General features: G+C 43.7%; 1 protein-coding gene across 1 annotated transcript in view; it reads right to left on the reverse strand.

Moving 5' to 3' along the window:
• Positions 1–15,267, reverse strand: part of Efcab8 (EF-hand calcium binding domain 8) — an 85,570-nt gene that overhangs the window by 35,722 nt on the left and 34,581 nt on the right. The window contains exons 11-16 of the mRNA XM_023560108.2: positions 5,523–5,590; positions 4,971–5,122; positions 3,534–3,671; positions 2,224–2,334; positions 824–1,051; positions 367–437 (exon numbers count right to left, since the gene is read on the reverse strand). Of these exons, the coding sequence (XP_023415876.2) occupies positions 367–437; positions 824–1,051; positions 2,224–2,334; positions 3,534–3,671; positions 4,971–5,122; positions 5,523–5,590 (768 nt within the window). The remainder of the gene's footprint in view (positions 1–366; positions 438–823; positions 1,052–2,223; positions 2,335–3,533; positions 3,672–4,970; positions 5,123–5,522; positions 5,591–15,267) is intronic.

Raw genomic sequence — 15,267 nt, forward strand, 5'->3', positions numbered from 1 at the left:
CAGCCCCTGGTACCTTTATCTTGCCTCAGGAACTGTGTAAAACAAATTTCTGATGTTTATAAGCCGCCTGGTCTACGGTATTCTGTAGTAGTAGTCCAAACTAAGACATTCCCCCACAGAGATGCTCCAGAGGATGGACGCTGCATCACTCTTGTTTACATCCAGCCCCAGCGTGTGGCAGAAAACTTAGACTGTATCACGCTTAATGAATGATGAGTGAATGGTTAGATGAGTAGAGGAAGCAATGGCCTACCACTAATTTCCTGTTTGGTATCTCAGGCAACAGGAAAGCTAAGAGCAGAGGAACCCACAGAGTGAGGAAAAAGCCCTTGCCTTATCTACTCACCACCCATGCTCGCTACTCACATGAAACTAGTGATTCTCTTACTCCATCCGGTCACGTAGTACACTTTGTTCATATGGACGAGGCCACTAATCTGTTGAAGACGGAAGAAAAGGAAACTCTAAACACCTCAAGAGCTTGGCTCTAGGGTTCAAGTGTCTTCCTTTTATTTTTTTAAAGTGTCTTTTTCAGTGTACTAAGCAAAAAGCCAAACTCAATTCCCTCACATTAAAACAAGCATGAATTTTTCAGCATGCTTTCACACTTGATTATTTAATTTAATGGGTCTCGACCATTGAACTTGATGACACTGTTGCCTGCCTTCATTTTTTGGCTTAAGGACACCAAGTCTTTGGCAGGTTTGAAACCAAGCACTCCTGCCCATGTCATGCAGCCTTTCAGAAACACCCAACAATAGCATGTCTTAGGGTCCCAGGAGCCATGGTTTGCTTCTGGATCCAGCTGGCAGAGCAGACTGACCTCCACTTGGTCAGGGTTGGGAAAAGTCAGCAGACATTCTCCAGTGTTGTGGTTCCACATCTTCATCGTCCCATCCAGCAAGCCTGTGAGCAGACACCGCTCGTATGCGTCCAGGGCCATGGCAGTGAGCTCCACGAGCAGAGCATCGGACACAGAGAACTCCATTATCTTCCTCCCGGTCGTAATCTCCCATACGCTCACTGTGCCCTTCTGGCAGCCACTCACCACCTGTTGGGGAGGGAGCACACTGCTGGGGCTGCTGGAGGCAAACACCTCCACTGTCCACAATGATCTCTAGCCTGTCAGGGCCAGAGCTAGCCCCTCCCTGTGCATCACACACCAAGAAAGCATTTCCAGGGCTTCCCTACAGCAGCACAAGCCATGGCATACAACGGGCCTTCCCTAGCTCTGTGTCACGAAGCTGGCACTGCTCTTTTAGAAGGAATCAGTTTGCTAAAGTCCCTGTGAACTCAATCAGAATCTACCCAGAGAAAATAACCCCTACTTTAGAAAAGATGCTTGCTGAAACATCATTAATCATGACAAGGGGGAAGGGAGGAAAACTAACTGACCACTCAGCGGGGAAATGCTGACAGTAAAGGACAATCGTATCCCTCAGTGAAACATTTTGCTGCCACCACAACATTTACAATGCAAGAGTAGCCTGGGAAGCTATTTCAGCTCAATCCATCTATTGAGAACATCCAGAAAAGCTGGGACAGTTTTAAAAACAAAAGCTGTCTGACAGAATTGAGGAGCCCTAAAGCGTGAGAGGTCCTGGGCCAGGAGCCAGAATGAGACAGAGAAGGAGAGATGAGCTACGGGTTTGTGCAGCCAACATTTATTTGCCTTTCCAGCTGATGCAGCCTGCCCCATGCAGACCCCAGGCCAGGAAGGAGATCCCACTAGAGTGGACAGAGGACTTGGTAGCCCTGCTTTTGCTACTCAGAAATGATTCCACACCCCCACCTGCTCTGCCCACCCACAGACCTCTACCCAGAACTCTGACCAGGCCTCTCTCCCTTCCCACACTGAACAGAACCCAGCTGTGAATTCCCTGAAAGGTGAATTCCCTGAAAGCTCTTAGATAGCACCCATGCTGGGAGCTGCAGGGAGCATCCATGACTGGTACTCCATCTCACTTTAAGCAAGGGAGTTGCCCATGCAGAAATAATCTAAGGCATCAGCTCTGGGCATGGTGACTAGAAGTCAGAGGATTCAACAGTCAGCACAGGGAGCTGAGAGCTTCAGCCTGCAGAACTTCCTCCTGCCCCGGCATCACCACCACGTTGTAGCAACTCTCAAACCCCACTTGCAAACACAGGCACACAGGAGCTCAAGGTCCTGCCCTGTTCACCTGGCACACCTGCCAGACTCATAGGACAACCCTGCCCACTCACCTGCTTGAAGATCTTGCTGTAGAGGACAGCACACAGGACTGAATTGTGAGTTGTGATCTTCCCTGATTTCGTAGGCCCGTGGGCCTCCAAGTACCCTTTTATGATGCCAATCTGCAGTGAGGAGAGGGACAGACATTTGAGCAGTGCTCAGACCCCTCTGTGACCAGCCATTGAGAGAAATTTTCAGAAACGTAAGACATCCTGATTGCACCCAGCCAGGCTGCCTACTCCTCAGGGCACTGCAGCGCCCACTCATGGGATCAGACCTCCGGGTCCATCTTGCCTTATGACTTCTCAGTAGCTGTATCCTCACTAGGTGTTCCCTCCAGGGAGCCTCTCCTGACCAGCCTGGTCTCAGACTAGGCAAGGATCTTTCTCCATGCTCCTGTGGTACCTAGCATCCATCACTTTTATGACACAGCACTTTCTACTAAACTAACTGGTTTTCTTCTAGGATACTGTCCCACTAATATGTTCTCAGCTCCCCACAAAAAGAAAGAGGTGATAATGTTTCACGACCTGAAATGAACTTCAAAATTCTGTTCGACAAGTGCCAACAGCCAAGATCTGACACTCAGAAAAGAAGTGGAGAAACCTACAACCCTCCTTCTAAATAAACTGCCATCTGGGAGAGAGCCAGCCACGTACCCAGGAGGGCGTGTGGGTCCCCTACAGAGGAACATGGCCAATAGAGGGTACAAGGCTTTGGTGGAGCTCAGTCACAGAAAATACCCTCTTCTTTTTCAGTGGAAACTCCACCTCCTGGACACAGTTCTCACCACCATTCTGGCCAGTCTTCCCTTTGTGTTTGCCCCAGTCTCTCCTGTCCTCCAGGTAGGACTGACCTCACATGGGCACCAGCAATGTCTTCCTGACAGCTTTCTGGGGGCCCCTCTTTCAGGAGCTGCTCAGGCATGGGCCCCACCTTTGTGGAGCTGACTTAGCAGGAAAGACATTCCTTTATTGTTACAAAGCCAAAGAGGCAAGGAGGAAGGTAAGTTTCTAGATAAAAAGCCCCTAGGGCAAGGAATATAACTCAAGGGTACAGTGTCTTCCTGGCAAGCATGAAGTCTGGAGTTCAATTCCTGATACAAAAAAAAAAAAAAAAAAAAAATAGCCCCACTGAGGGATGCACAGGTAGATGCAGCAGTGACAGATGATGGGCCAACCGAGAACACGCCTCCAGGAGGTTGGTAGGCCATGTCAGCAACTTTGGAAACCTCAGGAGGACAGGCCATAACATGCTCTTGGCTGTCCCGTGGGACATCAGAGCCCGGACGTAATAACCCCTTATTCAGGATAGTACTTACAGAGAAGGTACTACAGACGAGGGTACTGCTATTGGTGTGGAAATAGATACTGGTGATGGGGTAGTTTCCCAGGGCAAACTGCTTCGCAGACAAGGTCTGGAGACACACGTGGTCCTGCAGGTCCCACACGCGGATGTTCTGGGAGTGGAAAACAGGTGAGAGGCCCCTAAGGCCCTGTGGATATCCCTGTGAGCAAACACTTCTAATACACAGCCACTGTATCAGGTCTGATGGGATCACAACTGTGATCCCACACCCCAAGCACTTGGTGAACAAGGGCACAGGCAAGTGTCTTCAGGCTTCTATTTGAGCTATGAAGGCCACAGGCTGAGGATGAGAAGAGCAGGCAGCCTACACCCCTTCCCAGACCTTCACTTGTTCCCCCTCTGCCTCATACTAGAAAAGTCCACCTAGGTTAGAGAGCGGTACCAATAGAGGTGCCCAAATGGCCTGCCTTTTCCCAGCATAGCATATTCTGTACTCATCTTTGGCTAAAGAATGTTCACCAGGAAAGCCCTATAGAAGGCCCTCCAGGATCTAGATGGGAATGGACTTGGAGTGTGCCGGACCCAGTCCATACTTTGCCTCTGCCCATCACTAACAGCACAACCTTGAGGACCTCAGCAAGCCCAGCCCTGTCCTTTCACCCCTCCTGCCTAGATCCTTCTTCAGCTCGTAGGCTGTTAGGAGAAGTCCAGACAGCAGCATATGTGAGCAGGAGCAGCATACACACTGGAAGGGTAGCCCAGTGACCCCAAGACCCCTGACAATTCTCTATCTACTAGCATTGGTCCCACAAAAACAAATCTGTCCACTGTAAGAGAATACCCAGAGCTTTCAGCCACATTCCTAACTCTAGCAGGGATGACCTGAGCAGCCAACAGATGGCACAGTGTCCTGAACTAACAGTTTCTCAGAAGCAAAGTGCTGTGCCCAACTAGAGGAGCCTGGGCACCCAAGTAACTGAAGTGGGGTCACTAGTAGAACTAAGAGGTACAAATCTAGGAGTTAGGGGAGACAGGGGAAAGGGTCACAGACATCACACATCTACTATGTGGAGATAATGCTTTCACTACCTGTTTGTTCTGTAAACCATTCAGCAACCCAATCTATGGAAAAAGAAACTGAGGCTCAGAAAAAGAAGGGACTTGGCCAGGGTCACAAAATAACAAGTTGGGTTGGGCTATGTAGACCCCAGCTCAGTCAGACTGATCAGAGACGGACTCAGCTTCTCTGGGGGTTGTCAAAGACCCATGCCCACTTGCATGATGATCCTCCCTTGGGTGCCTTCCTCTAAGCCTTTGGCCCCATGTGAGATAATGGGTAGAGAGCCTCAGATTCCTCCCAAAATTGGTCTCCCATCAGTGTCATTCTCCAAGGAACAGAACTGGCATGGAGGCACAGAGTATGATGGGACTTGCTCCATGAGAGCGGTACCTTGTCCCTGGAGATACTGATGAGGATGCTGTTGTTCTTGCTGTCCACAACGATGTGTGTCACTGAGGTCTGATGTCCCTTCATCAACCACACAGGCCTTTTTGAGATGAAGGGGTTCCACAAGCGGATGTGGGAGTCATATCCACCAGTTGCTAGGGTCAACAAATGGTAGTTAGCCACCACAGGCCACAATGGGGACCTTCTTCAGAGCCAAACCTTGGACCCAGCCAGGTGGAAAGAGGCTCACCATGATCTATCACTGCTCCTCTTCCCCCATTCTCTCCACCACTGTCCCATGCACAGCCTATCTCAGTGGAAATAACCCTATGGCATACCTGCCACAGAGGGCAGCATCACTGAAGCCCAGAAACGTTCACCATCAGTGGCCGACAAGATCACACCACCCCTGGTGCCCATGAGTGGGAATACGGGTGGTAAGAAAGGAGGCCAGACAGATGCTTCTCCTTGGCTCCAACAGTCCCAAAGCCCTGACCACCCCTCATACCAGCTCTACTAGGCAAACAGAATTTGGAGGCCATAAAGATAACTTACCCAGGAAGTTCTTCTCTGGGCAGTAATCAAAGCAAAGAATGCCTTTTCTTAAATTCATCACTGAAAACCTACAACAGCAAAGGGGTAAGGGCTACTGGCAGGAACAGGTTAGGCTCTGAGGCCAGCCTGGGTCATGTAGAAGCTGGAGGCAAGGATGCCCAGGAGGCCTGGGCAAAGTCTCTACCTCTCCATCCAGAAGCAAAAACAGCTTCACAAGTTTCCCAGGGCTTATTCTGCAGCCAAGGCAGGGCTGAGCTCTGTAGACCAAGTAGCAGCTGCCAAAACCAGCAGCCTGGGGCAGAGACACATGCTTCCAGTTGGGCACAGAGCCAGAGAAGGAGCCGCTTCTAACTTGTAAAGATTTCTGCTTCATCCAAGGGCAAACACACTATTTTTACATCCTATCCTAGGACAGATATCCTCTCAACCCATCACAAATCAAGAAAAGGGGGGATTGCCCAGAGCAGTGCTATGCCCTCACTGTACACTGCTCCCTGTGCTGAGCGCTATCTCACAGCTCACCTGGATGCCCCCTGACATTGTGAGGAGTACCATCAGTCCCAGGCTAGGAATGAGAACACTAAAAGAAGCTAAGGAAATTGCCCAAGGTCACACAAGTAACCAACAGTGTGGTCAGCATTTGGCCCCAGGGTGGGAATGGCAAGAAGTGACCATGGCTTATTAATAAGCCACCCGGGAAAGGTGGCATGGCAGGGCTCGGTAAGGCTCAGAGGGTCACAATGATCTAGGCCGGAGTTTTAGGGCCATTGGGGCCCTCGCAAGTGCCCTTGCTGTTGCTTCTCTCCCATGGCTTAATGTGATGTAAAGGGCCTGCCACAAGGCACTCCTGCCTTCTAATGCAGCTCACCCTCCACTGAACCGGCCCCCAAGGCATCATCCTGGGTGACCCGGTAATCTGCCTCAGCCACCTCCTCCCCCACTTCCCCTCATGCCATGGCCTCTGCTTAGCTCAGGTCTCCTTCACTTCTAATCAGCCTCCCGGCTGACTTTATAACCTCCAGTCTTGTTTCTCCTCCAGTCTCCTCTGGACTCTACAGCTTTAAGGATTCTCTAAAAAACAAAGCTTCAAGAAGAACCTACTTGTTTCTTTTATGTTCAAACCAAATATACCTCCCTCCATGCTTTTATATGCAAATATTCTGGAAGAATAGGCATCAAAAGGTTAGCAGGAATAATTCCAGGCTGACTGACTTGTTCATTCAACAAAGACTTGTTGGCGTCTACTCCCTGCCAGAATTCCAGTGGCATCATGATGATGCTCCTGTCGTACAGAATTTTCCTTTTGGAGGGAAATGCAGGAGCAAGAATGGATTGAGAGACAGGAAAGGCACAGTGACAAACCATGGCAAGTTCTGCACAGAAAACAAGTGGTTTTGATGAAGGAAGCCGAAGGAGACTCACTCTTCATGCCTCTGGAGAAGGTGTAAAGGATGAGAAGGGACACCAAGGGCTGCCGGGGGAAGGAGGAGGCTCAGCCTGAGGGAGAAGTGTGTGCAAGGTCATGGGCTCTGCACTCTGGACAGGTCTGCAGAGGGCGGTGTGCATGGACAATAGCCAGAGGGGATCCAGGAAGCCCCAGCAAGTTCAGTGGGGTAACGACAGTGCTTCAAGTAATTAGGTGACAGAAGTAAAAGTGAGGGAAGAGGAGCAAAAAGGGGGAGGCACTCTGGCGGTCAGTCCACACAGTACTGTCTCTGCTGCCCCACCCCCACTCTCCCACAAGCTTCAGTCCTGGCTCCAATCGCCCACAGAACTCATGTAAGACCAGCTACAGGGAAGCCCACACTGCCTCAGAGGCCGAGGCTTACTCCAGGTGAAGAATCTGGGTTGGTAATGCCAGACTCCACCTCAAGAGGTCATCTCCAAGAATAGGAGACCAATAAGCAGCTAATGATGCCATCTGCTGGCCAGGTTGGTGTATTGCACCCAGACGAGCAGGAAAGAAGGGTGCTTATGTGTGTACTGGGCAGAGGAATATGCATTCTCCAACTATCTCCAAACTGTGGTTCCTTAATTCCTTGTCTCCACCTGCTGGCCAACTCCAGGCCACTGTCAAATGCTGAATTACTGCAGTGAGGTCCTCACTGCTGTTGCAACCACTACTCCTCATGCACTTGCAAATCCTCAATCAGACCACATCATTCCTCTGCTTGAAACCATCCAGTATGTAATCTATATCTGCTTCCAAATAGTGGTAAGAAGACACTCTGAGATAATGTTAATTTGAACGAGGCACTAAATGATTATAAAACAATGACACTATTCTCTTTTTCTATTTTGGGTATTTGAAATTTTTCATAATAAAAATAATACTAAAGAAAATAAGAGGACCTCTAGGAAGATGGTGGAATGGTAAGCAGCAGAGAAAGAGCCTCTCTGAGATTTGGTGTCCAAGCACTGGATATAGCAAAGTCAGGAAGTGAAAGAGAGAAGCCAGAAAGATCTCTGCTGAGAATTGAAGCCCACAGAGAGAGCCAAGAGAAACTTCAACAAAGAAGGAGGAGGAAGCAAGTGGTGCTTTCTCTCTGAGTCCAGACTCACTGTGTTGGAGGGGGCTTGAAACTGCAAGCACATGGTGACTGCTAGGAATCCCGGAGACTCAATGGGCAGAGTGGTAGACACAGCAGAATGAACTAGCTGGTAAAATGTCCCAATTAGACATCCCGCAAGAGAGAGAGATTGGTAAGGAGCCATTTTCGAGAGAGGCCAACTGAGCTCAGGACCCCAAGTGGCTGCTGGATCCACCTAGAGTCTCCCAGCCAAGTTCAAACCCACAAGGGGAGAGTGAACTACAACAGGCTGGGTGGATCTGGTTCCAGCCTCACAGCTGGAGGCCAGCCTGAACTTCAGTGGAAATATGAGAGCAGGCTCACTGGATTACCTTTTGCCCACTGTAGAGGTGCTGCTGGCTGGCCGGGTTTTATGGATGCAGATCTGAACTCAGTCTGTACAGGTTGTCTATCAGTTGCAGCAGAGACATATCTTAAAATGGACATCTTGTTCTTATTTTCTTTCTCTCTTATTTTTGTTTGTCTGGGGTCTTTTCACTGTTCTGTTCTTCTTTGTTGTTGTTGTTGTTTTGCTTTATTTTTTGGTTTGCCTGGTTTTTTGGTACCAGGGATTAAACTCATGATGTTGCACTTGCCAGGCAGGCACTTGTGCCACTAACCTAAATCCCCAGCCCTCTGTTCTTGTTTTTATATGACTGTGGACATGGTTTCTAGTTTCTTTTGTTGTTGCTGTTCTGTTGTTATTTTTTCCTTCTCTCTTTCCCTCCTGTCTTTTGCACCAGTTTCCCAAAGTTAGTGTAACCCTCCTTTGTCCTCCAGCCTTGCTTCTAATCTCTTCCCTTCCTTTATTTTGCAATTTTTTCACTAAACCCTTTTAAATTTTCTCCCGGGAGGTTAAAATTGCCATACTGAGGGCCTATTTACTGCACACAATTTTCTGGTTTTAGATTTTGTTATATAGCCACAAATCTAGTTCATATGATTAAAGGTGGAAAATTATACCTCAGTTTGTCATTTTCTAGGCTGCGTTGGATGCTATTGCTATTGCTGATTGTACCACTTTAACCAAAGTGACATAATTGTTTTAACCAGTTGTTCTTGCTGGTATACCAAGACTGAGAATGCCTAAGGGTCATAAAAAGTACTGTATAGGCCAGTGCCAAAAAAGCAGGGGCTAGGCTAAGTGGACAGCAACTTCTCATCCCAGTAAACAGAAGAGATAGGATCCTGCAACAGACTCAAAAACCAAAAGCCAGCTACACATGGAAGATACCTTGAGAAGTCATCATTCCCTAAAGGTTTGAAATACTAGCAATAAACCTATTCACCATAGGCAACTTACAAAGCATCAATCCAGTAATTAAACTAAAAAGAAAAAATAAGAAGACACTTAAACAAGATACAGGCCAGGAATATAGCTCAGCAGCACAAGCACCTGCCTGGCAAGTGAAAGGTCTTGAGTTTGATTCAAGGAACAATCCAAAAGCCTACACTCTCTGAAGTGGTAACAACAAAGCAAATGAAAAAGTTCTAGAAAAAAATCAAGTCATAAAACTTTCTCAGATAACTACAGAGATGGTGACCCTAATGAAGGACATGCTTAGTGACTCTAGAGCAGATACAGATAAACAATAGAGGAGCTCAGGAAAATGATGGAAAACATAAATGTCCAACACAGGAAAGAAATGGAATCCATAAAACAAATTCAAACACATATGCAGGAAATTAAAAATTCCCCTGAAATTATACACAACAGAATAAGCCAATGTGAGGACAGAATCTCAGCTATAGAAGACAGCATAGCAATCATGAAAATTAAGATTTCTTAAAATTAGGAAGGGACTATGAGAAATAAATTCAGCAGCTGCTAGATAAGACAGAAGAATAACAATAAGATTGATCATAGTCGATAAAAAAGCAGGAAATAGTGTAAATGACATTTTTAAAGAAAACTTTTAACAGATATCATGGCAGAAAACTTCCCTGGAAGGTAAAGAGAACTTCACACACAAATAAATAAGGCATATAGAACTCCAATTAGCCATGATCAAAAAAAAAATCTAGAGCAAGGGATATAATAGGCCAGGTTCCAGAAATTCAACACAATATCAAAGTTGGCACAGAAAAAAAAAAACAAATAACTTATAAGGGTAAGCCCATCAGAATCACAGCAAACACTCAAGTCAAGGAGAGATTAAAGTATTTCAAGTCTTAAAAGAAAAAAGCCTCCCACCCAGACTGATGTACCTCACAAAACTATTTTTTCAAAATTGATAGAGAAATAAGATATTTCCATGACAAAAAACACATGACGAAAAAAATTTTTTGGTACTAGTAATCGAACTCATCTGAGGAAATTTATGAAAACCAAACTAGCACTCCAAAATGTTGTGCAGGACGTTTTAGAATGAGATAACCAGGATTACAACTCCATGAACCCCAACAGAATGAATCCACTGGGCAAGGCAAACAATTAAAAAAGGAGAAAAAAAGAGAATCAACAATAGGAAAATAACATGACAAAAACAAAGTCAATATATATCAGTTATAAACATCATTGTTAATAATAGTCTCAGTTCACCAATCAAAAGACACAGACGGGGAGAATGGATCAACAAACAAGATCCAATAATATGCTACATACCAGAAACACATTTAATGAAAAAAAGAAACGTATACATGGAAACTCAAAGAAAAACAATACTCCAAACAACAAGAACCCAGAAAAAAGTAGAGGTAGCTATTGTATCTGCAGACAAAGTTAATTTCAAGCTAAGACTGATTAAGAGAGACAAAGAAAGCAGCTATATCCTTTTAAAGGGAACAATTCAAGAGGAAGAGATAACAATCATAAATAGATATGCACAATACCACTGTACCCAACTACATAAAACAAGTATTAACACACATGAAAAATCAAATAAGCACTAATACATTTGTAATGGGAGAACTCACAAATAGATCAACTAGATAAAAAAAATCAAAAATGAAATAGTGCAAGTGAACCAAACTTTTGAACCAATGAACTTAGTAGATGTCTACAGTGTGTTCCACCCCACAATATCACAAGATACATTCTACTCAGCTATACACAAGGTGGTATATAACACATACTAGCTCCACTAGCTCATAAAACACGCTTAAGTAAATGCAAAGGAATTGAAATTGGCTGGGGATATAGCTCAGCAGCACAATATCTGTCTGTCAAATACAAGTTCTGGGTTTGATTCCCAGTACCAAAAGGAACTGAAATTATCCCATGTATATTATCAGACCATAATGCAATGAAATGGGAAATCAATGGCAAAAGAAACCACAAAAACTTAATAAACACATGAAAATTAAATAACCCTCTCCTGATCAACCAATGGGTCACTGACGATATTGAAGAAGAAATTAGTTTCTACAAGTAAATGATAATGCAAATACAACATACTAGAACTTAGGAGACACAGTGAAACTTAATCTTTTGATGATAAGCAGTATTCCCATCTTCTCATATTTTTTTCTTTTGCCTTCCTTCCTTTCCCCTTCCCTCTCCCTAGTTCTCCTTATCATTTGAACATTTTCTTCCTATTTCACAACATCTATTATACATTTTGGCCCTTATTTATACTTCTGGTTTCTCACATCAGAGAAGCAATATGGTGTATACACATGTGTGTCTGATTTATTTCACTTAAGAGTATGGTCTCAAAATGTGTCCTTGACTAAGAAATGTCTCATTTATGACAGAGTAATACTCCATTATATAAGTAAAACCATATCTTCTTTGTCCATTGACCAGTTGATTGGGATTTGGGTCATTTCCAAGATTTGGCTGTTACAAACTATACTGCTGTAAATACAGATGTTCATATATTGCTGTGCTATAAAGCTTTTAATTTTTCCAGGAAGATACCCAAAATGGGAATAGCTGGATTGAATGGAACCTCTAGTCCTAGTTTTCTAAGGTATCCATCTCCGTACTGATTTCATGAGTGGTTGTACCAGTCTATACTCACACCAACAGGGGAGAAGGGATCCTTTTTCCCCATAGCCCCATCAGCATTTGTTATTGGTTGATTGCTTGATAACAGCCATTCTTTCTGGAATAAGGTGGAATCTCAGTGTTGTTTTAATTTGCATCTCCTGAATGATGAGTGAACATTTAAAAAAATACATTTATTTGCCATTTCTATTTCTTCATCTGAGAAATATGTGTTTGTCTCAGTTGTCTATTTTTGGATTTGGTCTTTAAATTTTGAGGGTCTGACTTTTTTGAGTTCTTTATATATTCTAGATAGTACTCCTTTGTCTGAGGAGCAGCTGGCAAACATTTTTTTTTCTCACATTGTGGGTTGTCTCTTCACTCTGTTGGTGGTTTCTTTTGCTGTGCAAAACTTTTTAATAAGATGAGATCCAGTTGTTGATACTTTGTGATAGTTCGTGAGTGATTGGGTTTTTGATCATAAAGTCTTTGCCTGCATCAATGTCTTCAAGAGTTCTACCTATTCTATCTCCCAGAAGACTTAGTGTTTCTGTTTTAATATTTAGAACTTAAACCTATTTCAGTTTTAGTTTATGCAAAATAAAAGAAATGAGTCTAGTTTTAATCTTCAGCATGTGGAAATTCAGGTTTTTCAGTGCTACTTAGTAAACAGGCGATCTTTCTTCCAGTGAATGTATTTGGCACCTTTGTCAAAGATAAGGTGGCTATGACTGGCTGTGGTGGTGCATGGCTATAATTGTAGCACTTGGGAGACTGAGACAGGAGGATTGGTATGGGTTTGAGGCCAACCTGGGCTAAAAGTGAGTTCAGTGCCGGCCTGAACTGCGTAATGAAACTCTGTCTGAAAAAGACAAAAAAATGATAAGATGGCTGTGTATGTCCGGAGTTGTTTCTGCATCTTCTAATCTGTCCTGTTGACCCCCAGCTTGGTTGTTTTGCCAGTACCATGCAGTTTTTAATCACTGTGGCTTTGTAGTATAATTTCAAGTCAGGGGTTTTGAGGCCTCCTACCCTGCCTTTGTTGTCCAGAATTGCCTTTGCTATTCTAGACCTTTTCTGGTTCTGACTGAATTTTAGGATTGTTTTATCTAACTCTGTGAGATATGCTATTGGAATTTTGATCAGGATTGCATTAAATCTGTATAGCAACTTTGGAAATATGGCCATTTTCATTATATTGGTTCTTCCTACCTAACAGCAAGGATATCTTTCCATTTTCTGATATGTTCTTTGATCTACTTTTTCAGAGTACTGTAGTTTTCAATGTAGAGGTCTTTTACTTCTTTTGCTGATTGATTCCTAAGTATTTTATTTTTGTGGATGCTGTTGTGAAAGGTATTATTTTCCTAACTTCTCTCTCAGTGAGTTTGTTACTCCTATAGGAAGGCTATTGACTTTTGAGTGTTGACTTTGTTTATTAAATCCAGAAGTGTTTTGGTTGAGTTTTTGGGGTCTTCTATGTAAAGTATCATGTCATCCACAGATAATGACAATTTAACTTCTTCCTGTCTATCTTTATTCTTTTATTTCTTTTTTTTTTTTTTTTGTCTAGTTGCTCTGGCTAATGTTTCCAGAATTATATTGAATAGAAGTGGTGACAGTGGACATCCTTGTCTTGGCTGGCATAACAGCTTGAAGGAAACTAAGGATAGATTATCTGAACTGGAGGACAGATTTGTAATGTGGGAGCATGAAAGAAAAAAACTTCTTAAAAATAACAAGGAAACAAGCAGTAACAATACAAAGGCTAGAAGATGACAAGAGAATCTATAACATAAGAATAAAGAATGTGAGAGAAGAAGCAGGGTTACAAACAAAGGAGCTACAAAAGCTATTCACAGAAATAATTAAGGAAAACTTCCCAAACATAGGGAAAAAATGATATCCTGATATATGAGGCATACAGAACTCCAGCCACCTACAATCAAAACAGAACTACACCCAGGCATATAATAATCAAGATAATCAAGATTCCAGAACCAATATAAGAACATAATATTAAAAGCTGTCAGAGACAAGAAACAGATCACTTACAAGGGAACACCCATCAGAATTACAGTAGACTTCTCGGCACAAATCATCAAATCTCAAAGAGCATGGGTCGGGGGGAATAATCCAAGCCTTGAAAGACAATAACCTCCAGCCAAGATTGATATATCCTGCAGAACTGTCCCTAGAAATTAATGGAGAAACAAGATGCTTCCAAGATAAAGAGGAACTAGGGGAATTCGCAACCACCAATCCAACTCTACAGAGAATACTGCAGGACATTCTAAAGAGAGAGAAAAGTACCAGAATTCCAGAAACAATGGCAGAGAGGCCACAATGAATGGAGCAGAAAGCGAAATGAAAAAGACAAACAGACAACTAATGACAGAAAAAGAGCACAACAGAAAGGAGGCAAAGAAGGTTGGATATAATTTCTAATATGGATGGCCTAAATACACTAACTTAAGGGAAAAAAGAAAGAATCGCAGGCAGAGTAGATCAAGAGGTAGGGTCTACTGAGAGACTCTTTATAGGAAATATAATTGCCTGAAGAAGGTTATATAGGCCAAAATCAAATATGAGAAAATGGAACTCGATGTGATAGGGAACCAGAGAGTAATAGGGGTAACTGGGCCAGTATTTGTGGATAGGTCGAACAGACAGGCTTTAATAAATGAAGAAATATAACTAGAAATCCAGCCCAGGAGTGAGAAAGTTCAGAAATACTTAGGTAAATAGCAGGTTGCCCCCCCCCAATATAAAACTTAGAGCGATGGGGAGACCCAAAAATAGACAGTTCATTCTGGGGGAGTAAAGGGGAGGAATAGTCTTCAAAAAAAACAGCAGAAGATATAGGTAATAGTGTATCAGGAATTAAAACCCCTATTACTCGCACCACTCTGCTTGGTTGGAATTTGTTCCATCCTAGTTTGTATACAAGCACTGGATCTGAGGGCACAGACAACTGTCCGAACAGTATCAGGACAAAGCACAGTGGTCATCTTTAATTTCCTATTAACTCAATTAGGATCCCTGTATGACTTATACTGTTGTATCATGACTGATCTTAGTTAAATCTGACTTGTTTGATTGCTGCTTACTATTGACAGATTTTATTCAAAACTGTGAGGTTGCTGGTATCAAGTTGAGGAGTATAGACAACTATATTGAAAATGTCAATGATTCACTATGATATCCATTCTGATTTGATTACTACCTGTTTTTGTAGCTCTAT

The sequence above is a fragment of the Cavia porcellus genome, unplaced genomic scaffold (genome assembly GCF_034190915.1).
Source record: "Cavia porcellus strain 051 isolate PalLab524CR breed Dunkin Hartley unplaced genomic scaffold, mCavPor4.1 scaffold_5, whole genome shotgun sequence".
Classification (NCBI taxonomy): Eukaryota; Metazoa; Chordata; class Mammalia; order Rodentia; family Caviidae; genus Cavia; species Cavia porcellus.